Genomic DNA, 14,506 nt, shown 5'->3' with positions numbered 1-14,506 from the left:
GCTTGGCTTTGTCCAAGGGTAAACTGTACAAAAATTAAATTGTGAAAAAAGTGACTTTGCTTTTGGTACAGATCAAACAAAAGAGATATGAGTTTAGAGAGCTTTAGAGGTGTTTGTTAACTTTGGACAGAGACAGGTTAGCTGTTTCCCATTGTTTCCAATCTTGGAGCTAGGCTAAGTCAACTAGCCCCTGGCAGACATCGTAGTATAGATCTTGTCATCATCTTCTCATCATCAAACTCTTGGCAAGAAAGTGAAATAAGTATTTTTTCCAAAATGTCAAATTACTCCTTTTCAAAATTAAGCAATACAATATCTACTTGTGACCCCTATACACCTTGTGACCTCTTGTTCATGTTGGTTGGGGTTGGTTAGTTTGTTTTGTTTATTTATTTATTAATTTTGGTTGCATTTGAAAGAATTTTCAAGTTTTAAAGAGGTGAATCCAATATTTCACAAGAAAAGACAAAACTAGAGGGAAGTCAGAAGAAATAACCATAATTTTGTGTAAGACATACTTATTCACTTTTATCCCTGTGATTGTCTTGTTACCATTTAGATTTATCTTGAGACCTAACCCCCAGGTTGAATGAGGCAGTGTATTGCGTCCCATGTTACTCTGCTCACCCAGCTCAGCCTGAGTTGTAAAGTCATTTTCGATGTCTTTGAGTAGAGTATAGGGATGAAAGATACTTTTGAGAGCTTTTGTAGTGTGTCTGGGGAGGAATATAAAACATTTCTGAATAATAATGTGGGAATTTGACTAATAGTTTTCCAAGTGTAGTGTAGCATTTTGGATATTCTGTGAAGCTGACGTTACATAGACCCACTTAGGCTTGAATCTCTCAATTGCTGACGAGATCATTGATACTCATATAAGTGACTTATACACACCAGCATTAAAAGGCAGATTCTGAGGTAGACTTTAAGTAATTGGCATATCAGTCATCCATGAAGCAACACAGATGAATAGAGGCTTCAGCAGAGAATAAAATGGCTGTGGTGGTTTCATCACTATTTCTCTCAGTGACCTGTTATCTCACACAAAGGAAATATAAAGCGGAATGTGTCCCTAGCTGAACATTCATTGATGGCGTGTGAGCTGTAGTGATGGATTTTATTAAGTTCCTCTGAAGAGGGGAGAGCATATTTAATTCAGTTCTATTTTCTCACTTAGTGTAGATTAGAATAGGTGAGCTCATTTTCTATTCATCAGATTCAGAGGTAGAGGCATAAACCTTTATAGGCCAATTGTTGGGTAATAATATCAGAAACAGAGATTTTGTTTCAATCAGAAAATAAGGAAGATGACAAATGCTGGAGATGTGACTTAGCGCATGAAAAAATTTTAAAAGCAGGTGCAACTTGTGAGTTAAAATTTTTTAAGTCATGCTAGCGGCATGGATTTTTGGATATATGGCAGTATTGTTTGGTTCACTTTGGTCCAGCAGCAACTTTTAGATGATCACGATGAAATTTTGTACAAATAAATATCCATAGTACAGTGGAAGAATCATGATGACTTTGGTGATCCCCTGACATTTCTAATAGTTGATATGAGTGAAAAGCCTCTTGGATAGATTGCTGTGAGGTTTGGTACAGACATTCATGTCCCCCTCAGGGTGAATTGAACATGACTGTTCATCTAGCGCCATTGCTCTTAATTTGGGGAACACTGTGGCTCAGGAGGTAGAGTCCACCAATCAGAAGGTTGGAGGTTCGATCCCCGGCTCCTCCAGTCTGCGTGTCAAAGTTTCTTTGGGCAAGAACCACAAATTGCTTCTAATGACTGTTCCATCAGTGCATAAGTGTGTGTGTGTATGGTGGAAGTGCTGTTAATGTGGCTTTGAGTGGTCAATAAGATGAGAAAAGAGCTATATAAGTGCAGTCCATTTACCATTTACCTAGCCAGCATGCTACATGTTTTCCACAATTAAATCGAATAATAACACATCATGTGTAATTTTACACTCATCTCCCTGTAATTGAACAGAACTTATTTGATAGTTTTGGAAACGGTGGCTAGAAGTTCAAATAAAAATCTGTGTTTTTGAACAACGGTCAGTTTCTCACACTCATTTGTGTTAGCCACCAAGATAAAGCAGCACTTCTCTGACAGAACAATTCATACAGAACATATTGGGACACAACCAGTCATGGACTAGAGATGCGCTTTAATAAAACAGCATGGTGGAGGAGTGTATCTCTGTGCTTCACCAGTACTATAAATCTTGTAATGCATTTGATCAAGCCTAGCTGTGTCAAATCTACTGGATTGAATAATTGTACAAAGGCCCATCATACATTGTCAAAATAGGTCCTTAAAGGACACAGTTTGTACAGTAGAAGTCAGTTCATGTCCGACAGCTGCATCCACTACTTTATCGTGTCTTTAAAAGCTGCCATCCAGCTGGAAAACATCAAACCAAAGGTCAGGTCGGGGATGAGTAAAGCAGTATCTGGAGGCCATTAAGAGGATGAGAGCGGGGTAGAAAAGGTGCTGAGGCCAGTGTGGCTCACCATGTTGATGCAGATGACCCCCCCCCCCCCCCCCCCCCTTATGTTTGCTCAAGAGTATTATACATACTATTTTTCTCAAGGACATGTTTTCAGAAATATGTTACAAAATATATTACTTGTGAATAAAGGAAAAACAAGTGTTTAGGAGATTACTGTTCTGAGACTAAAATATGCAATTTTGAGCAATAAATCAAGCAATTTTTTTTTTTTTTTTTTTTCCCCCAAAGGTTTATGGATAGTTTAGGGTTGCATGTTTCAAAGCAGAATTTCATATGACAAAGACTGTTGTACTCTTGTGCAGTACTTTTGCACTGTAGTTACACTTGATAAGTTGTGCTGCAACAATTGCTTTTCCTCTAAAACTCAATGAAAACATTCATGTTCACACAGATGAACAAGCCAGTTTTATTGTCTAAAGTTAAACCTTAAAACACTAAGAGAAAACATACCTCTACATATTGTTTTCTATTATTAATTTTTGATTCATCCGTTTATAAAAAAAACAACAACAAAAAAAACAACAAAAAAAACATCAGTTACAAGTACATCATTCTTTACTCTAACCCTAACCTTTCTTTGAGGTTGAACCCCAACTATTACATTTTGTAATGGAATTAAATAAATATTTATATTTGCACATTTTAAAAAGCAGTTTAATAACATTTGAGTAAAAGAGCTTGTTAATATTTTGAACTGCAGGTTCGTTCAGATAATTTCAGATCTATTGCATCATAATTTTAAATGAGTTGATTTTAGAAAGTGTGTCCATGTCACATTACATGTGACTGTGTGTGTTTGTGGGGTAGAAAGCCAGAGTATGAGTAAGAGAATATGTTGTTATTCATGTCGTCATTATAGCATTATGATGTCTGGACACTTTTATGACCAAACTACTATGGTTTGGGAATACTGAAAATATAAACCCTAACGTTGACATGCTTAGTGTGTACTCAAACACTGGAGCATTATACATGATGTTATTATGATAGGCCTATTTATTTCGCTGACATGACAAACATTATGAGGGCAACATACCAGGAGAGTCCATGTTGCTAATGAAGTATTTTGATAATTAGGGTCACTGTGTAAACACAAGCCATCATTCTCCCCTGGTTGTGATTTGAATAATTCATTGTGCAAACTAGTTAATGAAACCAATTCCATCGCTTCACCATAGTGTATCCCATTTCAAATGTGGCCACTTTTAATTTACATTGATTTGCTGTCTGGTTCATTGCACTCTGAGTGATGAGAAGGTGGCATTGTTCTTTTGATATTATTAGCATGGGTTGTCATGATCCAGTTCTTCTTTACAGAAGCCTTACAAAACTCACTCTGCACCGTGGATATTCACTTTTACATATCAGCATGAGCCCATTCATGTGTGGAGGCTACCCACAGTAAACAGAATGAAATGGCAACAGCCACACAGCTCCATAGTGTCTATCCTCTGTTCTTGAACACTGTTACAATAAGAGCGCCGTCTGGAGCACTGACTCATTCACTACATTTTGCTGCTTTTACTTTGGGATGTTTACTGGTATGAATCCTCGATGCTTACAGTATGTGTCACTTGCCTCTTTGCAGTGCACTACCGGCCTAATGACACACAAGACTGCTGGGGCTGTGCCTATGGAGAGACAACAGTTATACTATGACCATTATTTTAGTACTAGTGTCCCTGTTTGGAGCTTTACTGCAAGAACAACACTGCTTGAGTGTGGCAGCAGCTCTTTCTCTCACCACTCTGTCATTGTTTGGCTATGTGTCTAAACATTTTCTAAGTGTGTGGGTACAGCAGCTGAGCTGCTGCAGTGTCAAGAAATGAAGGTCATTTTTTGTAAATGGTCTCACTTTCATGGACTGTCTTTCACACTGTCCTCTTGCATTAGCTAATGCTATAAATATATGTTCATAATGAACTAGGCATGATTTAAGTTAGGACATGCCTCCTCGAGTTAAATATGTTACAACTTGTGTGAAAATAAAGAGAGAGATATAATTCTGTGAGAAATGACAATGAAAGGTCTGTACATACAGTATATTGTGTGTGTGTATATATATATATATAAAATTTTCATTCTGTAAAATGTTACTTATAATAGAAGACTACCATTTATGGTGCAACAGTCCTGAGTTATGAAAAGGACTGATTGGCAGGGCACAGATGCTGCATTTTGAGCATCTGTAGAAATGAACAGTAGTAATGAGTAGTAGTTTTCTTAGTGGCCTAGTGATCTAAATTTTAAAACATGTAACTATGAATCTGGCAAAGGAATTTTGTTGGCTGCCTTCCCTCTCTGTCTTTATTTTTTCCTTGTTGTTCTTGACTGTCATCCACTTAACAAATAAAAGATAAAATAATAAATAAACAGATTCCAGTTTGATGTTAATCAGTTTCAAATATGAAGATAAGTCTTGGCATTCAGTCTCAGTTGCTGTTAATGTGCTCTTTGTTCAGGGTAGATTGGAGCATTTGAAGATCAGAGCCTAGTTTTATATATCTGAAGTAGCTATTTTATTTCATTCAAAGTCACCTCAAACTATAGAGCCCATATCTGCAGCCAATAAAAACCACTGTTACTTATAGAAAGCACTTTTACTTTTCACACCTGACGAAATCCCGTCTATTTTCATAAAGACACTCATCCTGCTGTTTCCATTCATTTATTAAATGAGGGAACTTTTTTTAACACAGGGGAGGAAAAGTAATCTGTAATGCTAAGACTGTTGCTCAATGAACTGTGTCTTCAACACAGAGGAACTGATTTAAAAAGTGAGTAACAGTAGCCTTATAGGAGGAATTATTGGAAATGAATGGTATATTGTTATTTTTTAGTTTATTTAACAGGTAAGGATGGTTAACCAGGGAAAAAATGCAATAGCTGTAATGTATAAGGGGCCTTCAGCTGAACCTAATTTGCTGCCCTGGTTAGGTTTTTAAGTTTAGGGAAAGTTTAGGAACTGTGCATGTGAAAAAGCATGTGTGCTGTACGTGACATGTATGGCTTTATTAAGTGAATTACTGCTCTATCTGCTTAGAAAAGCATAAGAAATGATCATATTCTAGTCTGAAATTTCAATGAAATAAATTTCAAGTACAGTGAAGGCTGTTAATGTAATTCTGTCTTCCTTTTTAAAGTCTGCTCAGTGTAAGAGACAGCAACAAGATACAACAAGATGTAGTGTAGCATTATAACAATGCAAATTTACATACAAATTAGGACACTATAAAGCCCACTTAACAGTTTACAGGCCAGTAACTATCTAATGAAACCATCAAATTAAATCTGAAATAATAACTCGTACTCACGCTTCCATAAAGCCAACTCAGCAAAATATATGAAAAAAAACAAGGTGTCAGTTAAACTCTAATTCATAATTTGTGCGCACAGAGATTGGTGATCTTCCCTTGTCAGGCATTGTTCTTCTACACCTCAAGGTCCCTCAGTGCGAATGCTCTGTCACGTTTGTCTTTAATCTATATGCAGTGAGACCTTCCAGAGGCCTGTCTGTGGATCTAAGACTTCACTTAAAGCTCTAATGTAATCTGGGGTCAAACAGTCATTGCTTCAATAGCAGTCAATGAAATCTATACAAAATCAAGTTGTCAGTGAAGTAGATAAAACGATAGCTATGATCTATCTTGTAAAATGTGGTTTCTTTATTATATACAGGAAATCAGGCTCACTTGGTAGAGCACGCACCACGAAGGTTTAGTCCTAACCACAGCGACCCAGGTTCGAATCTGACCTGCAGCCCTTTGCTGATTGTCATTCCCCCTCTCTCACTCTGACTTCCCTGTCTCTCTCGCTGTCTCTCACTGCGACTATTGGATAAAAGGCAACCCCCCCCCCCCCCAAAAAAAAAAAAAAATTTAAAGAAGCTACTTGATGTTTTTAAGCCATATTATTGTCTCTTTGATTTCAGTAATTGAAAATGAAACGATTTTGATGTGTGAAAGCATATTCTTAGAGACTAATTTGTGTATCCAATAGGATTACAGATGATTGCTACATGCACTGTCAAGGTTAAAGCATTTTATTGGATTTTCTGAGGTTTGATTTTTGCTCGGTTGAGCGTGTTTTGCAGTGTAATCATTGGAAATGAACAGTACAGACCAGGGAAAATATTGGCTTAGTTTTGTTTTGAATAGTGTAAAACAGCATATTGTGAACTTGATTGTGCTTTTATTGTTGAAATTTAGGAATTTAACAGGATGAATTGGTTCAAGGGTTTGAATCTTGACTTGAAGCCATAGGGCTGGTTTTATTCCTGAACAGCAACTCGGAGGTTTACCTCTGCGTGACTGTTTGCTTGCATTAGCTTGAACCTACAGATACTATGGGTCTTTAGAATGAGGTGGCCTCTATAAGACCAGTTGTCCCACAAACCAATTTGTCACATCATTCATCAGGATTATGGGAGATGCAAGCTTAGTTTATGGGATTTTTCTGCATAATTAATATGCAAATGTGTTCTTATCCACATGCCATTGAATGCTATTTGGAGGAAGTGCGGTAATGTACTCAAACTGGCTGAATCTGGTAAAATGCTCATATCTGTTTTAGTGCTTTGAAACACCATGCAGTCTGTTTTTTTTCCTTCAACATTATATCCCAGGTTGAAAATCCTTGGTTTTGCTGCAAGCTTAAATGGCTAAACATGGTTTTATATGGCTTTTGTTTGCGAAAACTGGTTCTATACAGTTATATTAATATGACGTTATTACTGGTATTATGTCATTGATTTCGCTCCGAACCTAATGTGGAAAATTATAGGCACGGTGTTCTTCATTAACAGCAGGTAGCCACCAGCCATTTGGCTCCCAGCAGAAATAGTCATGGACACTTTGATGCTAATGATCCTGGCCCTGTATTATGCTGTTCAGTCTACTGTATGTAGGTGTTTTCAGCGTAGAGCTCCAGCTGTGTTAATAATTCCAGTAAAGCGTAGCTAGCAATACATCACCGGTTGCTATGCCAACACGGAACCACAAAGCTTTGTTCTGTCTTTCTTTTTCTTCATCTGCATTTGTGCTAATTCAAAGAAACTTCCTACAGAACACCTGTGTTGGTCATTTTTGCATAAAAGCTCATAATCCCTGGTTCTTTAGGGTGATTATGAGTGTATCTCTGCAGCCCACAATCATGAATTATGATACAATTCTTGTATATCCGTGCTATATTATTCCAAGGGCAAATAATCCAGTGACATTAAACACCTCTGTGTATGTAGGATATAAACTTGCTGATGGCCTTTATAGGCAGTTTTTCACAGCCAGGGGTACTTTTAGCCCAGGGGATACTTCTATAATTGCCAGGGGGTACATGAAAAGATTTAGTAGCTCAATTAATTTGGAAAAAAAATGAAGAAATTATTATAAATTGATTAAAAAGAATTGATCATCCACCAAACCAAACCTGAATGAATCCAAACCTGGACACTGCAAAAATAGTTAACAAGTGAGCAAAATAGTTGAACCTGTTAGCTACTTAAACAGTTTAAATAGTTATAAAAGTAAAGTACAAATGGTTGAAATAGTAAGCTAGAAGTAATAAACCTAGATAAATTATTTAAATGATGTATTTAAACACAGACTGAACACAGACAGTTCATCTTGTAACAATATACAATTTATATAATTAACAATGTTAAACAATATCCAGTTGAAAATAATTCCAAATGAACACATATGAAGGTGAGTTCCTCTGTCAGGACTGTGGTTGTACTTTCAAACACAGAAGATGCCCTACATATGTGTTGGAATAGATGGATGACTTCAAGCAGACAAAACAGTGGAAGTGGGTCAATACATCCTTCCAAACTCCAAAAAGGGTTGAAATGGCCAAAAAAATGCATGGTGGGAGCCCCCAAGTCTTTCAGAGTTTAGACTAGTATAAATGGGAGGACTGAAACAATATTTCTCTTCTATACATATGGAGACAAGAAAGGCACACTGAGGCACTCAGGCCCATCCAGCCAACTTGACGTACACTATACCCTGACAAATTTATTACCATTAAGCCTCTGTAAGGTACCACGTGACTCATGATTTATTACAATCACCTGCTGTGTGTCTGCGGGTTTGGTGGGATGCAGAATTGCCTGTGCGTGCATTGGCTGATAAAATGCACAGCATGTGTCTAACAATTAAGTATTTACGTGTTTTCTGTTGGGGAAAAGACAGAGTGATGGAGATCATTACTGTATGCCATTTAAATACATTTATCGATATTTGAAAACACTGAATCCTGTTGCTTCCTTCAATGAACAGAGACCCCTGGATACATGTATGTATTCGTGCAGGTGCATTTGTTTTCTTTAACAAAGAAGCAAACAGAATTCACTACAAAATCCCCTGTAATGATTATTTATTAATCATCAACTAAATTATTAAATAATTTAAGCAACCGCCAGGATACAGTTCTCTCTACCTGTTACAAGAATAAGATTTCCTTTCTCAAAAACATACATAAATGTGATTTACAAGTGGTTTCTACATGTGTGTAAGTGTGACAAAAAAAGAGGCAGGAAACCAATTGAGTGCACATGTTTCATCCCTGGAAGGCATAAAGAATTGATGACCTGTGGTGATATATTTGGAATATCATTTCCTGTAATTTGCTATGGGGAAAAAGAGATGGAAATTTGCTGTAATGCTATTCTACTTTATAAATCCTGTTGTGCTAAAATAAGTTTTAAAAAAAAAAAGTGCATATGACTTGGGGCAGATACACGGACAGGGCAGGGGCTTGCAGACATCTCTGCATACATGATTACAGCCCATTATTCTGCCCTTGGTTCAATCCTGTTACGTTACACATCATATACATGTGAGTCTTTGTACATATTATGTGAGGAAAATTGAATTTCACATAGTCCTGCGTGTTCACTTAAGTCTTCTAAGCATGAGAAAATCTAAATTTCATTTCAATAAGCCTTGTTCTTGCTCAGCCATTGGGGGTCACTTACAAGGGTCTGATTCAATTATTCTTCCTTTCACAACAGGAGGAAAACATTTTCATGGTGAATGGTTTGCCTAAATAGATTACCATCTCAAATAATTCAATTTCCGTTAATTTGATTGATTTCATACCAAGGGGGAAAAGAAATCTTAATTTAAAACCATTGCATTTCTAATCAAACATTAACTGAGAAAGAGGCCTGGGTGAAAATCTTTTTATTACCAGTTTCCCCACTAATTTAAATAGAAAATGCTGACGGCTGCCCTATTAAATGGCACCACCAGTATTCAGTGTATCACTAGCTCTCCAAAACAAACTGCTTAACCGTTTGCAAGCCGCATGACCGCTTGGCGCATAACACACAGATTGCGCGCACACCCATCGTGCACACATACACAGAGAATCTATGACTGGCCATTACTACAGAGGATCCAGATGAAGCAGTTCAGTCATCTGATCCATTCCCATCCATTATTCATCCCGCTCGGGGAGACAGAGACGCTGGGCTTCTCTTCTCAGAGAGACCCAGGAACCCCATCTATTCTCATGAGCAAAGGAAATGCCATGCAGTAGTGGAGTGAATCACCGACACAGCAAAAGAGTGAGAGAGGGAGCGAGAGAGACTGGGAGTAAAAACAAAAGTTGTGAGTGTGGGGAATTGTGAGTGCACAAGAACTGAAATGAACCATCAGGTGTACTGTAAATCAAATTATTATAAATCCCCCCCCAAAAGAAGTTACAAATGTGAAAAACAAAAATACAAAGTGTGGAAATATAACTTATTGAGCATACCTCCACCAGGTGCACCTTGCAGACTGATGCCTACCAGTGCTATGCTGTCGGAAAATAAAGCAGCTTGGCTGGTGCTGTGAGGAGAAAACACCTTGTGGAGACATTGTGTGAGTGGCAGGCAGAACTGGCAAGCTGCCACAGATAATAACATCTGAAATAAATTTGATGTGTGGAATTGAATCTGTAGTGATAGGGACGGCTGCAGCATTAGAGTGAAGTTCTAAATGCTATCTACTCATCCATGGAATGAGGACTGACACGCAGTCTCAGAGAATAGATTGTGCAATTAGCAGCCTTTGTGCTGTTTCGACACAATGAAAAAGGGAAATGAGATTCAACGTTGTCATGCACGCTCCTCTGTAGCTCTGTGATTCCCATAAGATATTCCAAATGTACCATGTTTCAGGTGAGAATAAGTTGGGAGTTGAACATTATGAGATATAATAAAGCACCCACACACACTGAGAGAGGAGAGGGAGTTCAGCTGGTCACACTTATTAATAATCTGCAGTATTTCATTTCCATTCAAGCAGTATGATTTGAAATTGTGAAATTTTGATATGATTGTTCTCAGCTTTGGAGGAGCATACCACCTCTTCAGCACTGTCAGCTTCAATTATACAATGTAATTCCCCATTTAAGGAAAAGGGGGCGCTCTTTGAGTAGGCATTGAGCATAATGGCTTGAGAACCAGTTTCACCAAACTTTACAGATTACTCCTTTAATTAAACAAGTTTGTATGTGCTATTACCACCAACGTTGCAGTTGTTTGTGACAAGAACATATTTAACATATTTATTTAATTTTTTGAAACAACAAAACCTCAGTGAAAACTGTTAAACTCTACATGTTATAATTTGACTTTCTTCTTATGAAAAGTGGCACAAAGGTATGTTGCTCCTAAAAGAAAAATAACACCCCTCTGTTTTTCTCTGCAGCCTTTAAAGTGTCATAAAACAGACTAGAATACACACTCCGTTTAACAAACAGCAGCTTGCGCTGCTATTGGCCTGTCTACTGTATAATAAACATAAACTAAATGCTGTTTTATCTGAGAATTATTTGTGCCTCAGCTATAAAACCAAAGTGCAGTCAGTTGAGGAGCAGGCTGGTCTCACCCACATGAACTAACAGACCATAACCATAAAAGAAAATTACTATAATATTCCTATAAAGTGTCTGTGGTTCTCGGTGGTGAGTTTATGGTTACCTCACCGCGCTCCATGGTATTTTACACTTCCCTTGGTGTCACTGTAATATTCCTTCAATATTCCTATTGGGCATTACAGTGTGTCTTTGGTGTTACAGTGGCAATCTACGCGGAAAATAATACAGTTTTGACATTTTTTAGAATTCTCCTAAGGTAGGCCTAGATGTCATTGCAACATAATGCAGCCCAATATGATAGCAGGCTCCCTGCTTGAGCCCTCCCTCCGCCTCTCATGTGTCTACATTTTCATCCCATGGCCGTCTCTAGGTGATTTAGCGCCGCCAGTCTCAAGCAGGTGTCCAACATGGCGATCACGGGGAGCGGATCTCTCGCTGTTTCTCTCTCTGTTTTCGTGATTTCAGCGGCGTTTCTTCCGAAAGGTAAGTTTTTCTTTTGCTGTTTTGTTTGTGTCTGTGATGCAGAATTACCCCATCCACAAGCTAAAGCCCGAGGAGTACCGGGGAGAAGTTGTGGTGCGTTTGCGCGCTAGATGCGCACAAGCTTCCCCTGAAATCTCAGCATCACTTTCTATTGCTCTGATACTGCTGTCGACTCCAAAAGCCCCGCGCTGTTTCTCTACACTGTAAGGGCACTTATGTCGTGGTTTAGCGCTAATTTGAAAGGGTGTTGTCATGAGTTTTACTGCAAAGGCTACAGAGGACTGCAATAGAAAGTAATGTTAGTGCTGCACAATTGAAGAGGCGGAGAGAAAGTATCATAAGTGATAACCGAGTGAAATAGTCGTACAGTATGTAGACCTGGGGCAAGTTGAAGGCAGTGCTCACTGGAACGTGGCTCTTTATTATCAAATGAGACCGATTTTGCGACCACGAGAGAACACGACTCAAACGCACTTGTATCCTCCAGTCATACCGCATGAACCCTCACAGTCCAAACTCATCACACTGTCTAAAAATCTTTTAAGTCTGCGCTTCAGGTGCGCTTTGGAGGAAAAACACGCATTGCAGCTCTGGTCTCGCACAGTGTCCTCTGGCTGCACAACTGCAGCCTCTGAAGCCAGTGTGTGTGTTCCCGTCTGCAGTCTTCACTTCTCCTGTTAGTGAGGCTGGAGATGTAAATCTGCCATGTAGCTGTTGGGCTTTACACCAGTGCAACTGCATGAACCAGGGGCGCCTAAATGTGCACGACCATTGCGGTCCCCTAGTCCGATCATTTCCCCGTCATTCCGCCGCGGTTGCATCAGAGTTGCATGCGTCAGTGTCTTTTTTTTTTCCTGGAAAACGTATCCGCTGACAATACTGACGCATGTGAAACGATTAAAATGTCAGCTTGCAGCCTCTTTAAATCCCTCCCAGCGGTAGGATGGGATACGTTGTTGTGTTGTCAAACCCCAGGTTGTTAAAAGGGAAAGCAACAGTTGCAATGACAGGTTTACACTTGAAGTCTTGAGTGACTTCTCAGTGTTTTAATTTCATTTTCAGTTATTACCACTAACTACTATACAGTAGTGGTATCTGCATCACCCATCAACAGGTCTGCTGTGTGTGTGTGTGTGTGTGGTGAGAGTAACCTGCTCCCAAAACCAGAATGAAGTTACAAGTTAAAGGATTTTTTTTATTTTTTATATTACAGCTCACTGCTTACCACCAAGCTTTCATTTCATAGTTGAATTTATTATGGTCTGCGTTGAATAGCAGCTGAATGACATTTGCAGCATTGTCTAGCGTCTCCTTGTCACATTAATTTAATTAACCTCTCAGTCAAATAAAATAATGCATCATGAATGCGCAATAACCTCAAGCTCAATACACTGAGGGTTGCAGCGTTAGGAAACTTATGCAGCCTCTTGGCTCAGGTAAAATCCTCAAGCAAGAAATGGTCTGATCTGACCTGAGGTATTCCAGTTGTTTGTCTGTGTGCCAGCTGCTGGAAGGAAAAACAAGGCCCAAGCTCTTGCTTTGTGAATTGCTGACAGTCAGCTTCCAATTTTCTTTTGTTAATCATCCAGAATCAGTGAATTTGAACTTTGCCTCCATATCTGGTGATAGAAGAACAATCCAGCTACCTTGATGGGCGTTCTGTTTATTATAAAGATACCAAGGAAAGAGGGTTAATTAAAGAAAGGCAGAGGGAGAGAGAGACAACTGATCCTGGACATCATAAGGGGAAGTTGTTCTGATAATGACTGCTGAAACGAAAGAGCTGCTTCGGCTGAGCATCCTCTTATGATATGCGAGACTTTGCATTTTAACAAAGAATCCGTTTAGCAGCATTTCTCTCTCCCTGCATCTCCCGGGGTTCGGTCTGTTGTAGCATATCAGATGGTCGAATTTCAGAAGGTTGCATAATCCCACTTATTGCCAGTTTAAAGTCATTCGTCAGGACTGAGTGATGGTGAAGTGGATCAATACAAGCTGTCATGAAGCCTCAAGGCACCACTGAAGGACAGCATCTAAGAGAAAACAAAAGGAAACGTACAGTTGTTACGGCACTCTTGGTTGCCAGTTGCCATGTGACATGGTGAGTGATTGAAGATGTCCATCTCTGGCTGCTCATGGTGGGGCTTGGCTTTGAAACGGATATTGCTGAAATAAGCTGGCAGTGTGCTGCTCTGCCCTCAATTTGTGTTTGTTCCTCTCTTCTTATTCCCTCAGTTACCATTTAAAGGCTGATTTCCTGGTGCTTTTTGCTTTCTCTCATTTATGCCTACAGGAAGTGCTGTCATACTTGTATGTGCATACTTCTGTTGAATGCCAAATATAAGGTCATTAAAAGGAACAAAGAATTGGGGCCAGAGGTGGCAGAAGTATTCACATCCTTTAGTCCTGCATTCAAAAATTTGAGAATAAACATATATACATCGTAAACTGAGTATTTCTTGCTATACAGTTCGATAACTCCCGGATTATATTCACTGATATATTAACAGCATGTGTAAGCAGCAATCTCATGTTTAGAATTGGTCAAGATAGAGGCTAAATTGAACTACTTTTGGGTAGTTAAATCTACAAAAATGCAGCTGATTTTATTAGTTTATACTTGGTTTTGTGTGTGA

The 14,506-nt window shown here is 38.8% G+C and overlaps 1 protein-coding gene across 3 annotated transcripts in view; it reads left to right on the top strand.

The window, feature by feature from the left end:
* The first annotated feature begins 11,732 nt into the window (after nt 1–11,732).
* The window catches only part of LOC111651922 (cell adhesion molecule 1-like), a 151,691-nt gene continuing 148,917 nt past the window's right edge, over nt 11,733–14,506 (top strand). For 2 of the 3 annotated variants that reach the window (XM_023402001.2, XM_023402000.2), the window contains exon 1: nt 11,733–11,870. In XM_023402001.2, coding sequence (XP_023257769.1) covers nt 11,795–11,870 — 76 coding nt within the window. In that variant the 5' untranslated portion in view covers nt 11,733–11,794. The remainder of the gene's footprint in view (nt 11,871–14,506) is intronic. The other variant, XM_087172833.1, reaches the window with a different exon arrangement.

The sequence above is a fragment of the Seriola lalandi genome, unplaced genomic scaffold (assembly GCF_002814215.2).
Source record: "Seriola lalandi dorsalis isolate HSWRI2012SDOR001 ecotype SW California unplaced genomic scaffold, Sedor1 jcf7180002053855, whole genome shotgun sequence".
In the NCBI taxonomy this organism is placed as follows: Eukaryota; Metazoa; Chordata; class Actinopteri; order Carangiformes; family Carangidae; genus Seriola; species Seriola lalandi.
This window is presented reverse-complemented; position numbering and strand designations above follow the sequence as displayed.